General features: G+C 37.2%; 1 protein-coding gene across 2 annotated transcripts in view; it reads left to right on the top strand.

Moving 5' to 3' along the window:
• LOC114655078 (protein shortage in chiasmata 1 ortholog) overlaps positions 1–19373 on the top strand; it is a 63824-nt gene that overhangs the window by 11348 nt on the left and 33103 nt on the right. For both annotated transcript variants that reach the window (XM_028805974.2, XM_051929532.1), the window contains 6 exons: positions 41–135; positions 2533–2778; positions 6399–6806; positions 7415–7531; positions 11195–11371; positions 18423–18530. In XM_028805974.2, coding sequence (XP_028661807.2) covers positions 41–135; positions 2533–2778; positions 6399–6806; positions 7415–7531; positions 11195–11371; positions 18423–18530 — 1151 coding nt within the window. The remainder of the gene's footprint in view (positions 1–40; positions 136–2532; positions 2779–6398; positions 6807–7414; positions 7532–11194; positions 11372–18422; positions 18531–19373) is intronic.

The following is a 19373-nucleotide window of genomic DNA, read 5'->3' as shown; positions in this document are numbered from 1 at the left end:
ATATAATTATTAAAGAGAGACTATGTTTGATGTGTTTCAGTGTTGTGATGTCAGAAGCTGATAAAATGTTGATTGAGGACCTGTTATGGCAAGTAGAGAAACACCATACAATTATTTCAAGTGTTCTCCTTCCAGGTAAATTAAATTATACCCTCTCAAGGTAAAATGTAGCCCCTTGTCCCAGCAATGTAACAGGAACAAAAGGCTGTAATGTGCTGTAAATAAATAATACATAATCCATCCATCTTCCAACCCACTGAATCCGAACACAGGGTCACGGGGGTCTGCTGGAGCCAATCCCAGCCAACACAGGGCACAAGGCAGGAACCAATCCCGGGCAGGGTGCCAGCCCACCACAGGACACACACAAACACACCCAGCACACACTAGGGCCAATTTAGAATATCCAATCCACCTAACCTGCATGTCTTTGGACTGTGGGAGGAAACCGGAGCGCCCAGAGGAAACCCATGCAGACACGGGGAGAACATGCAAACTCCACGCAGGGAGGACCCGGGAAGCGAACCCAGGTCCCCAGGTCTCCCAACTGCGAGGCAGCAGCGCTACCCACCATGCCACTGTGCCGCCCATAATATATAATATAAATTAACTACTATATAAAAGCATCATGTAAGACAACACAACACAAAAATACCATGAATAAAATATTTTGTACATTATTATACCATTAGACTTTTTTTGAAGCTCCTAAGAGTAATAAACAACATAAATAAATGATAGTTTATAACTGCTTTATATACAGTTAAGAATAGCTGCCAATGAAAGAGGAAAGGAAAATGCTAGTCTACAAAAGTTATAGAGAAAATAAACCATTGAAACCTGCAGTCAGGACAAGTTATAGTCTGTCTGGCCGGCCTAGGTTACCTTGCTGTTCAGGTCCTCCTCCTTAGGTGTTTGGCAGTACAGCATACTACTGTGCAGATTAGTTTCTAAAACTTTAGAAAAAGTGTCATAGGTCTGATGAAGGCTGAGTCTCTAGGGATGCCAATGTCTACCTTCAACCCTGAGGTTCATCCAAAAACCAAGAAGGATAATTTGGGGAAAGTAGCAGCAATACCAAACGTTATCCCAGGAAATAAAAAACAAAAAGAAAGCTGGAACAAAAAAATTAGTCTGGATCACAATCATTCATGCTGTAGCCCCCAAAAAAACACAATATGCACAGTTTTACTGTACATGCAGTTCAAACTAGATAATAAATATTATGCATTTAGCCACAAACTGATAAACAGAATGCATCTTATATAGGTAGGTAGATCATCATTGAATTTGAGGGTCCTGTAGCTAAAGGAGTTGTCTGTTTTTTTTCTCTGAATTGGAGAAAGTAGATCTTAATTTAAAAAATTGCCTACTAACAGATCAATGTCAAACATAGCACTTAAATATTTTGTGGATTTAGCCAAACTACTATTCATACTGTTCTAATTAAAAAAGTCAATATTGGTCAGTGATTTTCAGAATTCTTACTTAACAGTTAAATTTACATTTAAGGAAAAGTCATTTCCAGTCACCCACAGTTTCATCTGATTTGCTGCCTTCCATTAAATGGATTCCAAGTAAAGTCCTGGTTGTGTTTTTTTCTGTATCCTGTTGATTAGAGGGCAACTCCAAAATGACCATGTATCGGTGGGTGTGGGGGTACACATAAATGGGCTGACATGTGTGTTATTGGATGTTTCCCTTGCTCTGACCAATTTAATATGAAAGGTGGCACTATATGTGTATTTTATTATAATGTTTAACTCTTTACTACCTCACTTTTATGCAAACATATCTACAAATCTCTGAGAAATAGTTAAAAAAAATCTTTTCACAAATAAATCATAAGCATTAGACACTGAGGTTGATAACATGCCTGTAGTGCTTACTCATTTATTTTACACATATACAGAACTTGTAAATGCATAATTGTGGTAAGTTTACCTAACCTTCCTGGTCTTGAGGCTGTGTTCGTAGCTTATTTAGCTCAAGGAGCATTCCTGTAGCTCTTAACACTACAGCTGCTCTTTTTCACTTCAGGCTGATGATGCACAATACAGTGGAATAGTTTTATTCCTTTATTCTTTTACCCACTATCCCACTACTAACAACTAATGTAACAAGTCTGAATTGTGCTTGCCTGTGGTGTTTCTTCCCTTGACACCAAGTGAAATATGTTCACTCCCTAATTCTTCAAATATTTTATGATACAATTTATTGACAATCATAAAGATAAATTGCTGTATGATTTTTTTTAATAAATATTGTACAAAACGTTTTTTTCAGCAATCTCAATAAAATTTACAGTATTTAGAGGAAATGAAAGCATATCAGGTTTTGAAAGCATGTAACTAAGTTTTGCTAATTTGTAATATGTATTTGTAATGTATTAAACATACTGTTGTATCATTATTTTTTATCTTGCAGAATTAAATGTGCATTTTTGACTCATTCTGTTTTTAAATAAGCTCTTTAAAAATATCAAATTATGCAACTAAAATAAAACAGTTTTCACTGCTGTCTGTCATGCAGAGCCACAAATTACCAGAAACAGATTACATCTTAAAATAACAGCACACCATGTCCGTGAAATACTGAAGATTGAACCATTCCATTTATCTGATGAGGAATTTGGAGACAGTCTTTGTCAATTACAGCATTTAAGAAAAGCTCCTCTGTACTTCTTAGAGAAATACTCCATGGTACCCTATCAGATAATGCAGTTAAACCCAGTAAAATCAGAGTCATTTTCTTCTTATAGTATAAGTGAAATTAATGGTAAGTCTTGCTTTATTTGTTAGTTTTAATTATGTGACTTTTCCATTGCCATTTTTTGCATTTACAATACATAGAAAAACATAGAAAGGTAAGTGAACATTATTGATGTTTGATCTTAGCTAAAGTATATAATGTATGCTGAAAAAAGTAAAATTTATCATGGACTGGTACTCTGCCCAGGGGATTGTTCTTTCCTTGCGCCCTGTACTTGCTGTGATAAACTCCAGCCCCCCGCAACCCAGCTCAGGATTAAACTGGATTAGAAAATGGTATGTTATGGAACTTTTAACAATAGTAAAATGTTTTTATTAATTAATACTAGGGGGCTCTGCCTCCTGCTCGCTTCGCTCGTCAACCCCCAGGTTTGGTTATCCGGATATGCAATTTAAAGAGATTGTTATTTTCATTTCATTCATTTTTTATTTGCCAGTAATAAAGCTGTATTGAATGAGTTATTCCCCCCCCGCTTCCCCCAGGGCTGCGCGTCGATCATTTAGAAGCCTGTACAGCAGCTTCTGCTGCTTGTGGCGTGCTGCGTGATCTGCATGTTGCACTGCACATCGATCATTTAAAAGCCTATACAGCAGCTGTCCTTTTATCTCACTGCTTTTTCTCTTGGGACATTAAAGTGTCTCCAAGAATTTGTTTGTAAGTAGTGCGTGTTGTGCAAGTAGTCTCGCGGGACTTCAAAGTGTCTTCCGTGCAAGTAACCTCGCGGGACTTCAAAGTGTCTTCCGAGAAGATCACATCTTGTCTTCCTTGTCTCCCAACCAAGATTTTTTTTTATAATAGAGAGAAATTTTCTGAAAATTCAAACATTATTTAAACACACTTTCTCATCTTCCCAGTAAATGGTCTGAATTTTCAGGGTACAACTTCACTCAACAGAGTGTTTAAAGAGTAGCATAGGTACTGTATACTGACCAGGGCTGTTTTCAGCTCTCTGACGGTGAGTCTCAACAATGGATAGCTTTTACCATCTCTTCCCACAAATGCTTAATTAGACTAAGATTTAGCAACTTTGGATTCTGCTCCATGAAGCTGAAATCACAGTCATGCTCCTCAGACTACTTGTGGATTCTACTAGCCTTGTGGCATAAGACAGTTTTCTGCAGAAAAAAAAAAAACAATTCCCAAGTGATTACTGTATATTTTCAATATAAAGTGATTCCTCAGACTGGCAGTGATGTTCAAATATCACATTTCAGACAATACTTGCTGTACTAATCTAAAGGTTCACTATGTGCACCATAGTTTTGTTTTTTTTTTTTAAAAGTAAAAATTATGCATCGCCACCATATGGAAAATTAGGGCTGTGTTGCTCCTTTAAGGGCATTACCTGCTATGTAGCTGCCATGAACACTCCACCCAGAAATATTAATTTTCTTTATTTGTTACTTACCCTATGTGATTTGTGGTGATAGCCAAGAAAAACTGTGAATCTCATGCTTTCAAGGAAAATGGAGATCACAAAGTTTGCAGTATAATGCAATGGGCTTCAATGGTGAGCAGTAGGTGGCAAATACTGAGCAACAGCAAAAAAAATATTAAAACATCCATGGAAAAAAAATACTCATGTTGCATAATCCACATGTCATTTATCCAGTCATATGTTCACAATGTCCAAAATGTATGCATTTTATGTTAAAATACTAATAAAAGAATCCTTCCAGAAAATGAAAGTACTGTCCAATGTGAAGTCTGTTCAAATGTAATCAAGCTTTTGAATTGAAGACAGGGCTTAAGTTGACGTTTGAACAAGTTTCCTGGTAATGCACTAATCTGATGTTCCAGAAGTATTTCTTTAACCATATTTTAGCAAAAAAATGCACACATTTTGAATGTTGCGAGCTATGACTAGATAACTGACATGTGGATTATGCAACACAGGTAACTTGATTTTTTTTCACGGCCTTTTTAATATTATTTGCTGTTGTTCATCATTGGCATCCATTAAAGTCTCTAGTATCATAAACTTTGTGATCTTTTAAATATTTATCTCATCTATCACTGCAAACAACATTGAGTTGTTTTTGGTTGAAGTATTCCTTAAAAGCTACACAAGATTCAAGTGCACAGGGATACCAGAGGACACTTGAGGCATCTTCAACCAAAGAAAGACACCTCCTCCACTGAAGATGAAGCTGCAGCATGTAAGACACATACAGTATACAGTTTACAGTTAGGGTGAAAGAAGTACTTTGGTGTTATAAACACTTGGTGACACTAGGGCTGAAAATTAACAGAGATTCTTTATTACAATATTTTCCTAATACTTGAGATCAAGATACAATATTTAGATTTTTCTAATGTTTTAAAATACTAAGTATTGTAGTTCAGTTCAGCAATATGTCATTTCTTTTTTATTTCACTGAAGTTGAAATCTTATCTCTGCAGGCACAAATGTATCTTCTACCACACCTGATAAGAAAGTCCCATGGCTCTACTCATTCTATTTTTATCTTTTTTAATTGTGGAAATGTATTTCAAGTGTCTCAACACAGGGTGAATCCTTGTGAGATTCCTATACCAATGTATGATGCAATTTCTGTAAAAAATAGACTTGTCTTCAGTGTATGCACAGTTTGACTATTTTGTCTGTTATTTACTGCATATTCTGACTTATCTCACGTATATTTAAAGAAGGATTAAAAATACACTTTTGGCATGATTCCATTTGTTAATAAAAGTCAGGTAGAGTGCCCTCCTTTCACAGGATATATTAAATATGTTCAGTATGGTGGCATTGAAAATTTGTCAAAAACAGTTTAAAAGTCTAAAAGAATTTCATTATTTTATACTTACAAAAGATCCAAGGTTAACATGATTATTCTGTTCCTGCAAATGTTGAGACTGAGTTCAGCAGATTTGCAGTTTATGCAGGCTGTGTCTGTTAAGTATACTTAAATAATGTTAAAAACAAGGATGCAATAAATTAAATCTTCTAAAAGTTAACTTATTAAATACATATATTATTGTCTCCTCAAAACAGTTTTAGTCATCTAATGTAAATTTATATTCTTTTTAGAGTATTATTGTATGATTTTTTTCTGAATTTTGTTAAAGTAATATGCAGAATGTTTTGGAGTAGACAGTAGTGATGATTAATACTTGATTTTAATGTAACAAACTGAGCAATGAATACACATACTTTATATTGCAGCATCATTATTATTAAAAAACAGATTCAACTTAAGTATTTATAAATTCAGATTCAATTACTGTCTCATTTCAATATACTTCAGCTTTGATGTGAAATTTTTGGGACTGTCATTAATTCCTTAAATGCCTACTGAATTATAAAAGACATATATCCTTGGATATATTTTTAAATGTACTGCAAGTTTATTCAACTTTTAGTTAAGTAAGCTGTAGAATTTCTGCAAATAACAGAAAACAGAATGGAAAAAGGCCTAGAGGAGATTAATATGCTGGAAAAGTAAAAGAGAAAAAAAATGTAAATATAGCACCACTAAGCTGGCCCAGTCCCCAGCGTAGCTGCTGTGCACTTCATGCCAATGGTTTCAATTTGAACTTCTGAATTTTTTAGATCTGTGTTGTATGGGTGATACAGTCACCATAAGTTTTAAAACTGAAGTTTCTGTATTATGGTGTTTCAGAATCCAACTGTCTGAATGCCGAAATTGAAGAAAGCACAGCTTCAAAGGACTCTGCACGCCTACAAACAAAAGTAGTTCCAGACATTTACAAACAAGATAAAGCAAACACTTCAACTACAATGACTACAACAATGTGTGGAACATCACAAGTTCAAAAAACACCAACACAGCATTATGGAGAACATTTAGAATGTGACCAGGAGACATCAAATCCAATAAATTCATCAGTTAGAAAACTGAATTGTGAGCATCAAACGAAAATCATTGCAAAGGCTCATGATGCACAGAAAACTCTGCCAGAAGATTTAAATCCACTTGCTGACTTCATTTTGCTTAGGTCCAAACAGCCAACTGTTACTTCTCCAATGGTCGAAGTCCAAAGTTCTAACAGTAATAATGTAAATGTTGGTGAGTAGCAGACCACCTTTTAGGTAAAGGGTGTATTCTAATTGCGTTCAAATTAGGGAAATTAATTTAAACCTTTTTTTCAGTACAGTTGTTGGACTTCATCATATATTATGTGAAGTTTGTACATTCTCCCCATCACTGTTTGGTGTTTCCTCCCACATCCTCAAAAAATATACATTAGTTTAATTAGTAAAGCTATATTGGCTCTGTGTGGGTTTATGTGTCAGTTGGTCCTACAATGACCTAACCCTCTGGCCAAGGTTGTTTTTTGACTTGTGAAAAGTGCTAATGGAATTATGTATCTGTGTATGTATAGTATGTTGGATCAACAGTAATTCCCAAGATTAGTTTGAGCCATTATATTGAATTTTTGTTTTGTATATTATTGGTCAAGCTGTAAAGTTTTCTATTATTTCTGTTTGACTTATTTAATACAGGAAATAAAATATTTTTAATTATAGAATTTTCATAACTTAGTACAGAAGTTTCCTTCAATATTTTCCTTACAGTATTTTTGATAATGTATTAAACTGTAAGCAGATAGATGAGTTGATGTTAACTGATTACTTTCTTTCTTGAATATGCTTAAGTACTCTTGTTTTTGACAGAATCCAAGGTAGAAAATTACCCAATCCAGATGACAGAAAATAATGTGTCTATTGAACATTTGTATATACAAGCAGATCAACAAAGAACAAGCACTGTTGTTGAGGTTCAAGCTTCAGGTACTCCATATTAATCAGTTCTAAAATATTTATAACCTACAATCTTTTCCCAGGATATTACTGTCTTGTTTATTATTATTATTTCATGTTGCAAATAAACTTGAATCCATACAAAACAATCATGTCAACTAATGAAAAGTATTACAGTACATTATATGTCAAATGTTATTTTTCCTTATTTCAGTTCTATAGATGGCCATACAGATTGTCAGCTGTTGCCGTTAGTGTTCTTTAACTTCTCCGCATGTGCATATCAACCAGTTTAGCACAATATGTTTGGAGCATTACTGCTGCTAAGAATGTTGGGAGTGAGCACTGACAGTGGCAAATTAACACTAGTGAAAGGGAGAGAATAAACGGAGAAGGAAAATCTTTATCTTACAGCTAATTGACCTTAAAAATAGCTATACGATGACAAGATGTAACTAATACATGCTCTTCTCCTGCTTTAGTTGACAATTATATCCATAGAATGTATAAACAAACATAATTGATTTTAAGAAAAAGGACAAATCATTTCTTTTTTGTAAGTCCAAAAAAATACAAAGATAGTGAAAGTGTGAGTTTATTCTACTTCTCTTTCTCTCCCTGCGCTTCACTGTATATCTATAATTTAAGCTTGTCTACTTGTCCTGTTTTTGCTTTCTACGCATCCAATCTGTCATTATTTAGTTTTTAGTTTGAGTGTCATTATTGATTTTTTGTCATTTGTACAAACTTCAGCAATCAATGAACAATTGCACACATCTCATAAATTTAATTGTATAACTACAGACTACCTTCAAAAATTGTTTCCACTGCATGCAACTAGGTTGGGTGTGCTAAAGCACACTCCCAGCATTATGTTGTGATAAGATGTATAGTGAGTAAAATCAATTAAGCTCCATATATTTTTGTACAGTGCTTTTCACTGAGTGCAGGCTCGAAACACTATAACACACTTACACTTTAACGCAAATGACATCATGTACTGTACATACATAAAAATATACTTCAGGTAAAACAAACCTTAAAACAGAGCAATTTTAATTGATTAACATATGCAAATTGTGACAATATAAGTTCATTAATAGTATAATTGAGATATGGCAAGTTGACAACAGAGAAAAGGAAAACCTTAGTCAGAAGCATTTTTGGACAAATCATTCTGTGTGGTCCACAGTAAATTATAGCAGACAAACACACAGACAAAATCAGATACGGTGGCAGTTCTGGACGTGCTTCCAGCTTGACAAAGAAAAGGAAAAGGTGGATGCTGGAACTGTTTAAAGGGTTATGAATCAGGTCAAGGGCAGAGTTCTTCTTCCGGATCAATAACTTCCAGACTGTGGAAGAAACAGATATATTTGGCACTGTTCATAACCTCTCCATGTGTTATTTTTATTGCAGTATAACTAAAATAGTGAATGGCCGCTTCATGACAGTACAGATCCTAATATAATTTGGCACTCTAAGTCTTGGTGACTTTATGATAATTCACTCTTTGAAATGGACTCTTTTACCATAATATGGAAAGCAAATTTGACTAAGGGTAATGCTGTAATAAACCATTAACATATTTTACAAAGACCAGATCCCATATTTTAGATTAAATATAGCAGACAAGAAGAGGTAAAATAATGCAGTCATGTTCCCAGGTACAGCATATAATCTGCTGTGATGGGAATTTGTTATAAAACAGCAGCCTCAAGTGGACATTTACTAAGTGACACAGAATAGGGGCCATGACTCTCGCTTCGCAGTACAATCTGTACTACGAAGCAGTTCATCTGTATTTGATGGGATGTAAAAATTAAACCTATAATATTATATAGCATATGTTTTCATTCCAGAGGTCCAAGACTGCTTTATTTCTGTTTTTCTTTTTGGAGTCTAAATATAAAGATAGGATGACTTTCCAATTGGCATACTAAGAAAGGCAACAACACTAATCATTGCTAAGAGACTGTGTTACTGATTAGTAATAGAATTAAAGTTTTAATAACTCCACACACTTAACTGTAGGCAGCCAAATTAAATGCAACCTGCCAACACATATCTCTTTCAAATAAATCAGAGTCACAGTGGCTATCACTGTGTTTTCATGAGTAAACAAACATTCAGGCTTCAGCAGGGTATCTTGCTACTTCATAAAATACTGTAAGCATGATTTCTACCTCATCAAATACATGGCAAGCAGATGAATGACACAAAAAAGTTTAAATTATAGGACAGTTAAGGTAAAATAATAATAATACAGTAGAACCTCTGGTCACGAACATTTCCGAACACGTACAAATTAGGTTATGATCAAAACGTTTTCCAAAATTTTGCATCTGTTCGCGACCACACGGTCTGGTGGCGAACAAAAACACTGGCGGCCAGTTTCCCTACGCGCCAATGATTTGCCATTCTCCGTTTCCCATTTTCTTTTGTTTGCGTATACAAGGCCTAACAAGGCAGCTGATGTTGCAAAAGGAGTTATAATGTTAACCAAGCAGAGGCCTCAAGTGCTGGATGAGGTGGAAAAACTGTTGCTAGTGTGGTTGAACGAGAAGCACCTTGCAGGGCATACGTAAGCGAGTGATCATATTCGAGAAAGCCAGGAAGATTCATGGCGATTTGCTGAAAAAAAAATACTTCTTCGAGTGGTGAAGGTGAGGAATTTAAAGCCAGTAGAGGATGGTTTGAAAAGTTTTGCAAGGGAAGTGGCATTTAATTTTTTTTCCCTGTGCTTAAAACTCATAAAAAAAAAGTGTTTACAGCGAGCGGTTCGTAAGGGTCTAGTGCGAACTCTTACAATGTTAGTTTTCTCTGTTGTTCAAGGTTTTCTCAGTGTTATTCAATGTTTTTGCATTTAGTTTACTATTACACTGTGCATTCTATGGTATAATTAACTATTTTTGTGCTTAAAAAAATATATATTTACATACAGTTCATACGGTCTGGAACAGATTAATTGTATTTACATACAATCTTATGGGGAAATTACATTCGGGTTTGGAACGAATTACGGTTGTGGCCAGAGGTACCACTGTACATCTAAACACTCGCAGGAAATATAAGACAGAATGTTTTTTTTTCCTTAAGATATCTGCAAGTCATTGAAAAAGTTCTGCACTCTCTTCTCTCTATCTCAGATAAAATCAGCACCCTAACCCTAAGCCTAACCTTCTGACATGCTAGAACATAAACCTAATTCTTACATGAAGTGTTTTTCATTAACAAAGTTCAGAATAGTGTGAGAAAAATAAACAAATCATGTCTTATTTTTTCATGGCATGAACCTTGAATGGTGTACAAATGGGGTTCAAACTCTCTGTGGTGAAATTATTTTGAATCTTAAACTTACAAAGAATCATGAAGTTACCAACATTTTGCATGGAAAATCTTGCATTTTTGGAATATAAAAAAATGATAGTCTCTAGTGTTATATCTGCTTTTATTTTTGAAACTCTTGATTTTTGCTTTAAAATTTAGGCATAAAGCATTCTGATTCCTTAATACTGCAAATAAGTATGGTACATTTTTTATGAATGGAAAAGCTTCTGCACATCTGAAGAAGATAGATTTTTTTTATTATTTTCTATTCTGACTTTGCCATTATATTTGAAATATAAAACTGTCTCTAAACTCTTTTATTATCTGCATAATTTCAACATTTTCTGTCTTTTTTAATTGCAGAAAGTCAATGCCGAGGTTATTGCATGCTCCACGATGTGGCAGTCTCTGTTCAGACTCAATTAAAAAACATAGGCACAGACTACAATTGGATGGGAAATTTTGCAATGCTATCTTTCGACAAAACAAGGTGGTTTTTAAAGCAACATGAAAAGAAGGTCAATAACAACATAAAGGAAGGTTAGTTTGAGCTATGGCACTTTAAATTGAAATCTCAACCAAACAAGTTTTAATCCAAATTAAATAATTGTTAAGCAAGGATGCCTATTACAATATATTTTATATTGTCCTAGGTATGGGAATGTATAAAACCAGTCAAAATGAACCATATGTCATTGAGAGTATATTGATATATTTACACAGAATAAATAATACACTGGTGGCAGAATTAGAAAGTAGGACAAAATAATGGCTATGTTTGTACCTTCTGATGTACTCTGATGTGTCTGTCAAAGAACTGTTGAATAATATGAATGCTGAGATGGAATTTGCAGTAACTGCTTATTATTCTATTTTTTTTTATTGAATTACTGTATGTTTCTAGAACAAACTGAGATTTGGGTGCCCCGGCACATTAAAATGACACATAAATCTATATATATAATTCTCTAAGCCGCCGCCAGAGCGGGCAAGACACCCATGAAAGCATGCAGGAAGGAGCCACGCCCGCCAACTCTAAGACCATTGGATACGACGAAAACTCGCAGAGCCACGCCCACCAACTCGTACGCGACGCCTCGGAAAACACGCCGTCATTTCTGTTTGTGTGTGCTACAGTCCACATGCAGCTCTGAGCCATGTTGACTTTTCGGTTACGACGCACGACCGCGTGCAACATCGCAAACTGTTTTACACGCTACATACAGCAATTCGCATCCGCGACAAACATGCGTCTTCTTAGATGGTCCTGCAGGAACACGGAAAACGTTTCCCCGCCCACCAACACTCTTTATTCCCCGGCCCGCGTCCACCGCATCCGCGACAAACATGCGTCTTCTTAGATGGTCCTGCAGGAACACGGAAAACGTTTCCCCGCCCACCAACACTCCTTATTCCCCGGCCCGCGTCCACCCTCGCTCTCTAGGCATTCCCACTGCCTGCTCATGTGCCCGGACGCAACAACTCACCGACCACCCCATAAGTCGCTTTCGTCTGTGCTAGGAGTCCACATGCACCTCTGAGCCACGTTTCATTATTCTTTTCGGTTATGACGCACGCACCACCATCGCAAACTGTTTTACACGCCATGGTCTTAGAGTTGGTGGGCGGGTCTCCGTGAGTTGCTCTTGCGAGCGGGCACATGACCAGGCGGTGTGTATGCTTTGAGAATGAGGGTGGACGCGGCAGGACCATGTAAGAAGAGGCATGTTTGTCGCGGATGTGAATTGCTGAATGCAGCGTCTAAAACAGTGTGCGAGGGGTATCCCATGAGATCCTTAAAACAATCCTTTAAAACTGAGGTTAAAACACAGGAAGCAGTCTTTAAAAACCAATAAGCCCTATGCCTCTGTTTCATTAGCGTCTCACTTTCTTCACCGATGCAGACCCTGCAACAGTCGAGACGCTCTCTCAGCAGCTGACCTTCTCTGTGCCTGACTCCACTATAGGCTGCAACAAAATTATGAAAGTTCAGGCGCATTTTTTTCACACAAGCTGTGTGTGTGGGTGGGTTGGTGTTAGTTAGTTAATTAGTTACTCGAAGGATTTCAAGATTTAATATGCACAAGCGGTAACACTGCAAAAGCAGCCCAAACCAGAAAAGATGGCTGGCAAAAAGTGGCCGACAAATTAAACGTGTGTGCATTGTACTTACTGAAAGCAGCGTTATGGATTTTGCAAATGTTCATTTTTTTCCCTCTGCTTAAAAAACATTTAAAAAGCGCCGTGATTATGCGGCGTATACTACGCCGCAGGTTGGTATGCAGCGTGTAAAACAGTTTGTTGTCGCGGATAATTTGCCTTTTACTATTACACGAAGACAATTTCCTGTTAATACTTTGTTACATTGATATAGCGGTGTTCTCAGTATTCAAAGCGCTATCCACACAGGGAGGAACCGGGAAGCGAAACCACAATCTTCCACAGTCTCCTTACTGCAAAGCAGCAGCACTACTACAGCGCCACAAGGCAGTTAAAGAATACACCGGGCTCAATTTTGTTTTCACTTCTGTTTACAGAGATCGGGTCATAGATAGCATTGTTGCAATGTTACATTTCTTGGGAGCTTATTACATTACGGATGTTTCACATGTTCATTTTTTCCCCTGTGCTTAAAAGACATTAACAAAATATTTCTCAACTGTGACTCCGGAACATCTCAGTACGCAAGCTATATTAAGCGTCAACAACGATGACTCGCTACACCTTAATCTACAAGTACTGACACTTATCCCTACCGACGAAGTAACTTTCACCAGCGTGGCCTTCTTCGTCACAGACGATCTCGCTTTCAGTCACGGACAATTATATGTTGCTTTCTCCAGAGGTCTATCTTTTCATTCACTCACAGTGGTATCCACAAACCCACCCCATTTGGACAACTGTGTTGTTCAGGAAGTGTTCACCCATCAATACATAATTATGCGGCGTATGCTACGCCGCAGGTTGGCTAGTATGTTATATTACTCAACACAGAGAGGTACAGGTAATTGTGCATGACTTAACAAAAATGTTTAGGAAACAATGTTGGAGGGTATCATGGGAGTTAAAAATGAAAATTAAGCATTATTTCCCAGCTCCAACAAGACAAGGGAGTACCAGAATGGAGGTCTGCTGCTTCAGAACTCTATAGAGTTTAAATCCCAATCTGGCATTGTCTGTGTGAAGTCTACACGTTCTCTTCTTGTCTGTGTGAGTTTTGTTTTTTCTAGATCTCCTGTTTTGTGCATGTTAAGTTAAATGGCCACTCATTACTTACCTGATATATACATGTGTGTGTGCCATGTGATCAGCTGACATTCAGTCCAAAGCTGGTTCCTGCAGAGTGCCATATGCAGTTGCCATATGCTCCCCTACTATAAATTGGATTAAGCATTTAGAATTATTAAGAAGGGACATGGCAACCAGAAAAAGATGGAGTGCCCTCTCTGGGTGGGGGATAACATGCTGAATCAGGCCGTACAGTACAAGTGTCTTGGGAACCGGGTCTTGTTCATGAGTGAGGGAAGAAGGGGGTGGGAGACTGATAGTTGTACAAGTTAGTCATGGTGGAGAGAAAGATGAGCTGAAAATCAAAGCTCATGATTTACCAGTTGATCTACTTTCCTGCCCTCACCTATGATCACCAGTTTGAGTAGTGAGCAAAAAAATTAGATTGCAGATACAAGTGTCTAAAATTAATTTTCTTTGTAGAGTGTCTGGACTCATCTTTATAGATGGGGTGAAGAGCGCAGACATTTGGGATGAGCTTTAAGTTGAGCTGCTGTTTCTCTTCATTGAAAGGAGCCAGTTGAGATGGTTTGGGCATCTTATTAGGATGCCTCCTAAACAACTTCCTGGAGAGGTATTTTAGGCATGTCTAACTGGGAGGAGAAGCTCTGGCAGACCAGGTCTTACTGGAGAGATTATATCTCTCAGCTGGCATGGGAATGCTTCCATAGTCCCTTAAAGGGGTTGAAGGAGGTGGAGAGGAAAAGGGACATTTGGGCATCTTTGCTCAGACTACAGCCTCTGTGACCTGGACCTGCAAGCAGTAGAAAATAGATGGATAGATAGAAGGAAGTCCTCATATACTGTTCAGGAATCTTCAAATAACCCCCCCCCCCCTCCACACACACACACACACACACACACACACACAAGAAAAAGAAAAATGTTCACCTGCTATAACAAGCTACAATTTTATCTCTTTTTATAGTAATATCAAAACAGTCTGCTCTCCTTCTTACCATGTGTTGTTCCATCTCAATCTGTCCCATTTTGACATTACTACCTCTCTTCTCTTCCTTGTTCCCTTTTCCCATTATCTCTTTCATTTGTCGCTATATTATTGTGGACTGGGTAAGGTTTGCTAAGCTCATTACTTGATTTGTCTACTCTTGCACCTTAAGATTAATACACACACACACTCGGAGATCTTATTTACATAACTACTGTACATATCAGTGATGCCTTACCACAAGACACTCTAGTATTCCACATAGCCCCCCCACACACACACACTCAAACCCTAGTCATACAATTACATATGAGTGATACCCTACTGCCAGTCATTCTGTAGTATACCACATATGATCCCTTCCACATAAGTACATAAAAGTGATGCCTAAAACTTGTCACTTCTCAGTACCCCACATAAGGGCCAGCACTGACATACATATGGGTGTCCCCAAGACACACAAATGTCAACACTGTTTTGGTTATATGCCATTTACCAGCCAATGAGATCTTACTTCTACCACACCTGATCTTCTGTTGAGGTATGTGGGTAACCCTGTGGGTAAAAAGTACCAATCTTCCCACACCATATGCCCTAGGAGATCGTTCCACCCCCACACTATGCGACTCTTCAATTCCACCCGGGGGGGGGGGGGTAAACGTTAAAATTATACAAAGTTATTGTCTGTCTGTTATACCTGCATTGTTATCACTCTTTAATTTAATACTGTTCTTTATCAGTATGCTGCTGCTGGAGTATATGAATTTCCCCTTGGGATTAATAAAGTATCTATCTATCTATCTATCTATCTATCTATCTATCTATCTATCTATCTATCTATCTATCTATCTATCTATCTATCTATCTATCTATCTATCTATCTATCTATCTATCTATCTATCTATCTATCTATCTAATATTTACTTTATTACTTGAATCATTCTAGATATAAAGACAAAGTATAGAACTGTGAAAGTAAAGATATTATTAAAATATAATACCAGTAGAGGCCAAGATAATAGAAAATAAAATAAACAGGAAAAGTCTGGATATAGTTTTAGAAAAGCTTATTGAAAATCAGCAACGTCAAGGGTGGATATAATCCTGGGTGGCTTTTTAATTTAGCAATTGGATGATGCATATCCTAGAAATTTGATTCTGTTCATCTGGACAAAGTTTTTAAGTGGGAGAAATATTTCGAGACTTATCCAAGTCTCTTCTTCAGTCTCAATTGACTGCAGGTTTCCCCAACCTTATAAACAGTACCTTTGCTTAATCACAGAGACTAGCACCATTGACAAAGGGCCAGTTGATCAGTGATATGCAAATTGTCCACTGATTAGTAGACGTGTGAACCATTCATAGAGGGTTGAGGAATGGCTGCAATCACAGCATTGTAAGATGGCGACAGATGTACCCTTAGGCCCCCTCCTCTGTTCAGAGATGGTCGTTCCTTTTTGACGTAAATGGCCTCCTTGATTCCTCTCTCAAACCAGCGCTCCTCCCTGTCCAGGATGTGCACCTCTTCATCTTTAAAGGAGTGACCACTATCCTGTAGATGTAAATAGACTGCGGAGTCCTGGCCTGACGAGGAAGCTCTTCTGTGTCAAACCTGCAGTCAATTGAGACTGAAGAAGAGACTTGGATAAGTCTCGAAATATTTCTCCCACTTAAAAACTTTGTCCAGATGAACAGAATCAAATTTCTAGGATTTCCTTACCTGGATTATTGAGCATGCATCGAGACATGGATGATGCATAATTTTGCATTCTCTGACATCCAAATAAAGTGGTCACTGTCTCTCCTTCTTTCTGACATGTCTTGGTCTATGATGTCAGTTCCTACGTCATTGCTGTTGCTGTCGTTTTCTTCTTTGGTCTTTTAGACTGGCCATTATCAAAATGGGGGCTCTGGGACATGTGACATTATGCACATTTGATCTGTTAGCTGTACGTCTGATGGATGTCTCTGCTCATGATCTATGATCCTGTAAACAAGTCCACACTGTTTTTCACAAGTTATAAACTGACTGAAACAGCTTTTGATCCTATGGCATTTGCACTGTTTTATGTTCCTATTAACATTATGTTATTAACTGACTGAAACAGATGCATTATACTTTTAAGGTTAATAATGGTGCAATACAGGAAGAAGGTATAAGAGAAAATACTTTCAATGTGAATTGTCCCTGTAGTTAAATTGTCTTATAGTTTGTCATGGTGTGTTTGAGCAAAATTTAAACTTAATATAGGCAGTCTGTAGTTTTAAAAATAATGGTTTTAGACTCCAGGATGGTTGTAGTACCATTTTGGGGAAGTTAAATAAATGAGAGACCAGGCAAGGTTTTAAATTATGTGCTGTCGCAGATTGAGGCCCTTGCCGTCCTCTTGAACCCTCTGACTTGACTCCAAACACCAGGTAAAAGTCCAGATATTACCTTTATTTGAACAATTATGTGCACAAAGCACCCTCCACTCCACAATACTCATATAACTAATCAATACACTAATCACTACAATAATCAATCCTCCACACTCCCAGACACTTCGCCACCCTTCCTCCCAGCTCAGCTCAGCGTACTGGTTTCCCAGAGTCCTTTATATAGTCCCTGACCCGGAAGTGTTTCTCCCTTCTGTCCATGTGATCATGAACACTTCCGGGTCGGATAAAAAGCTCCTTTCTTCAACCCGGAAGCACGTCGTTTCCTCTTGTCATGTGATCATGACGCACCTCCGGGTTATAGGGCAAGTAAGAGTCCGGCAGCCTCCCCACAGCGACTCCTGGTGGTCCCCATGGTATCCAGCAGGGCTGTGCATATAAACTACAAAGTCCATGAGGCCCTGCTGGAATTCGGGGAACGTCCACGCTGTTGGGAGAGCTCCACCTGGCGGCCTGGGGGTGATGGCAGGAATATTTAGCCGGCCACACACCACAGTGCTCAAAGTAGAGATTGATTAAGTTAAAGAAAAACCTGTAGCCTCTGCAAACCTAAGGAGCTTAGCTTGTCCATCATTTCTTCAATGGATGCTGCTGATCATCCTGGGCTCCCAATAAATAAATGTATAACAATTGCATTCTATATGTTAAACAGGCCATGATTGCTTTTACTATAAAAGATGCAACATAAAAAATAGTTATCTTGCTCTACTTGGAATATAATTACAGAAAAAAATCAGTAGTAAAATAAATGTTCACTTAATTAATCTGTACATTTTCTTTTTACAGCAGACTCTTCCTCCTAAGAAAGAACTTGTCAAACCAGCTGTTTACTTTTCACCAACTAGAATCTAGAATGTATTCCTACCTGTAATCATACATGAAAATATAATCCTCCCTACATTGTGTCTGTTTTAGGTAAATGCAATGAGGTGGATATCATGCTGTATAAGCACTCTGCTCTGGTGCATCTTCTTGTAACAGTTCGAGATTTGCTTCTGGCATGTGGTCTTGATGCTGCTGTAGGTAAGTAAAAGAAGCATTCATTTCTACACATGGTTTAGAAAAACCAGGCACCACTCTACTGTACATAGCCAACTTGAATTCTTAAAAATTAGAAATCTAATAATTCAGACTTGTTTGCTATATGTATTTTAATACCGTGTAGTGTATCAAGGGAGTAAAACAAAACAAACTGCCAGCTCTCCTTGTTTTTATTCCTGGTTCCTGGTTTAATGGTTTCTATTGGCAAAACAATTCATTTTCATTTCTTAAAGACACCAGTCTCCTCTTTTTTTATTATGAGTCAGACTGAGTGGGGAAGTACTTAATCTCATTTCTAGGATATTTCATGATCATTGTTTTTCAAGTCAGTTTAGGAAAGTTTGTAATCCACACATTCATCAGTACCTAATTATTGCTCTAATGTGTAATACCATGTGTTTGGTTGTCTGTGGTATCTTGATATAATTATGTCTCTTGAGTTGATACTTTACTAAGTTAGGGTCTGGAAGTCAAGAACTATTTTAAATTCCAGCCCTGGTCTTTCCTTTCACTTGCTCCTGTGTAGCCCTGTCCAATTATTTGTGTTGTTTAGAAACCTAAACTATGTTTTACTCATTTTTTGTTGTTGTGTGCTCATAGTTGTGTATGTAATGTGTAACCTACATACTTACATACAACATTGTTTTAATTTTATTAAATGTAATTTGTGTGTTGCGTATTCAGTGTGTATTCTAATGAATTCAGAAATTGATGCCTTCTGGCTTATACTATATTCCTTCTCTAGAAAACTTTTTTTTTATATTCAATAACAAACACAAGCCTGATGACATTTTAAAGATGAATATTTGGCTTTTAAAAATCATA

This window comes from Erpetoichthys calabaricus, chromosome 7 (genome assembly GCF_900747795.2).
Source record: "Erpetoichthys calabaricus chromosome 7, fErpCal1.3, whole genome shotgun sequence".
NCBI classification, from domain to species: Eukaryota; Metazoa; Chordata; class Cladistia; order Polypteriformes; family Polypteridae; genus Erpetoichthys; species Erpetoichthys calabaricus.
Note: the sequence above shows the minus strand (reverse complement) of the source record. Positions and strands in the feature narration are given on the sequence as shown.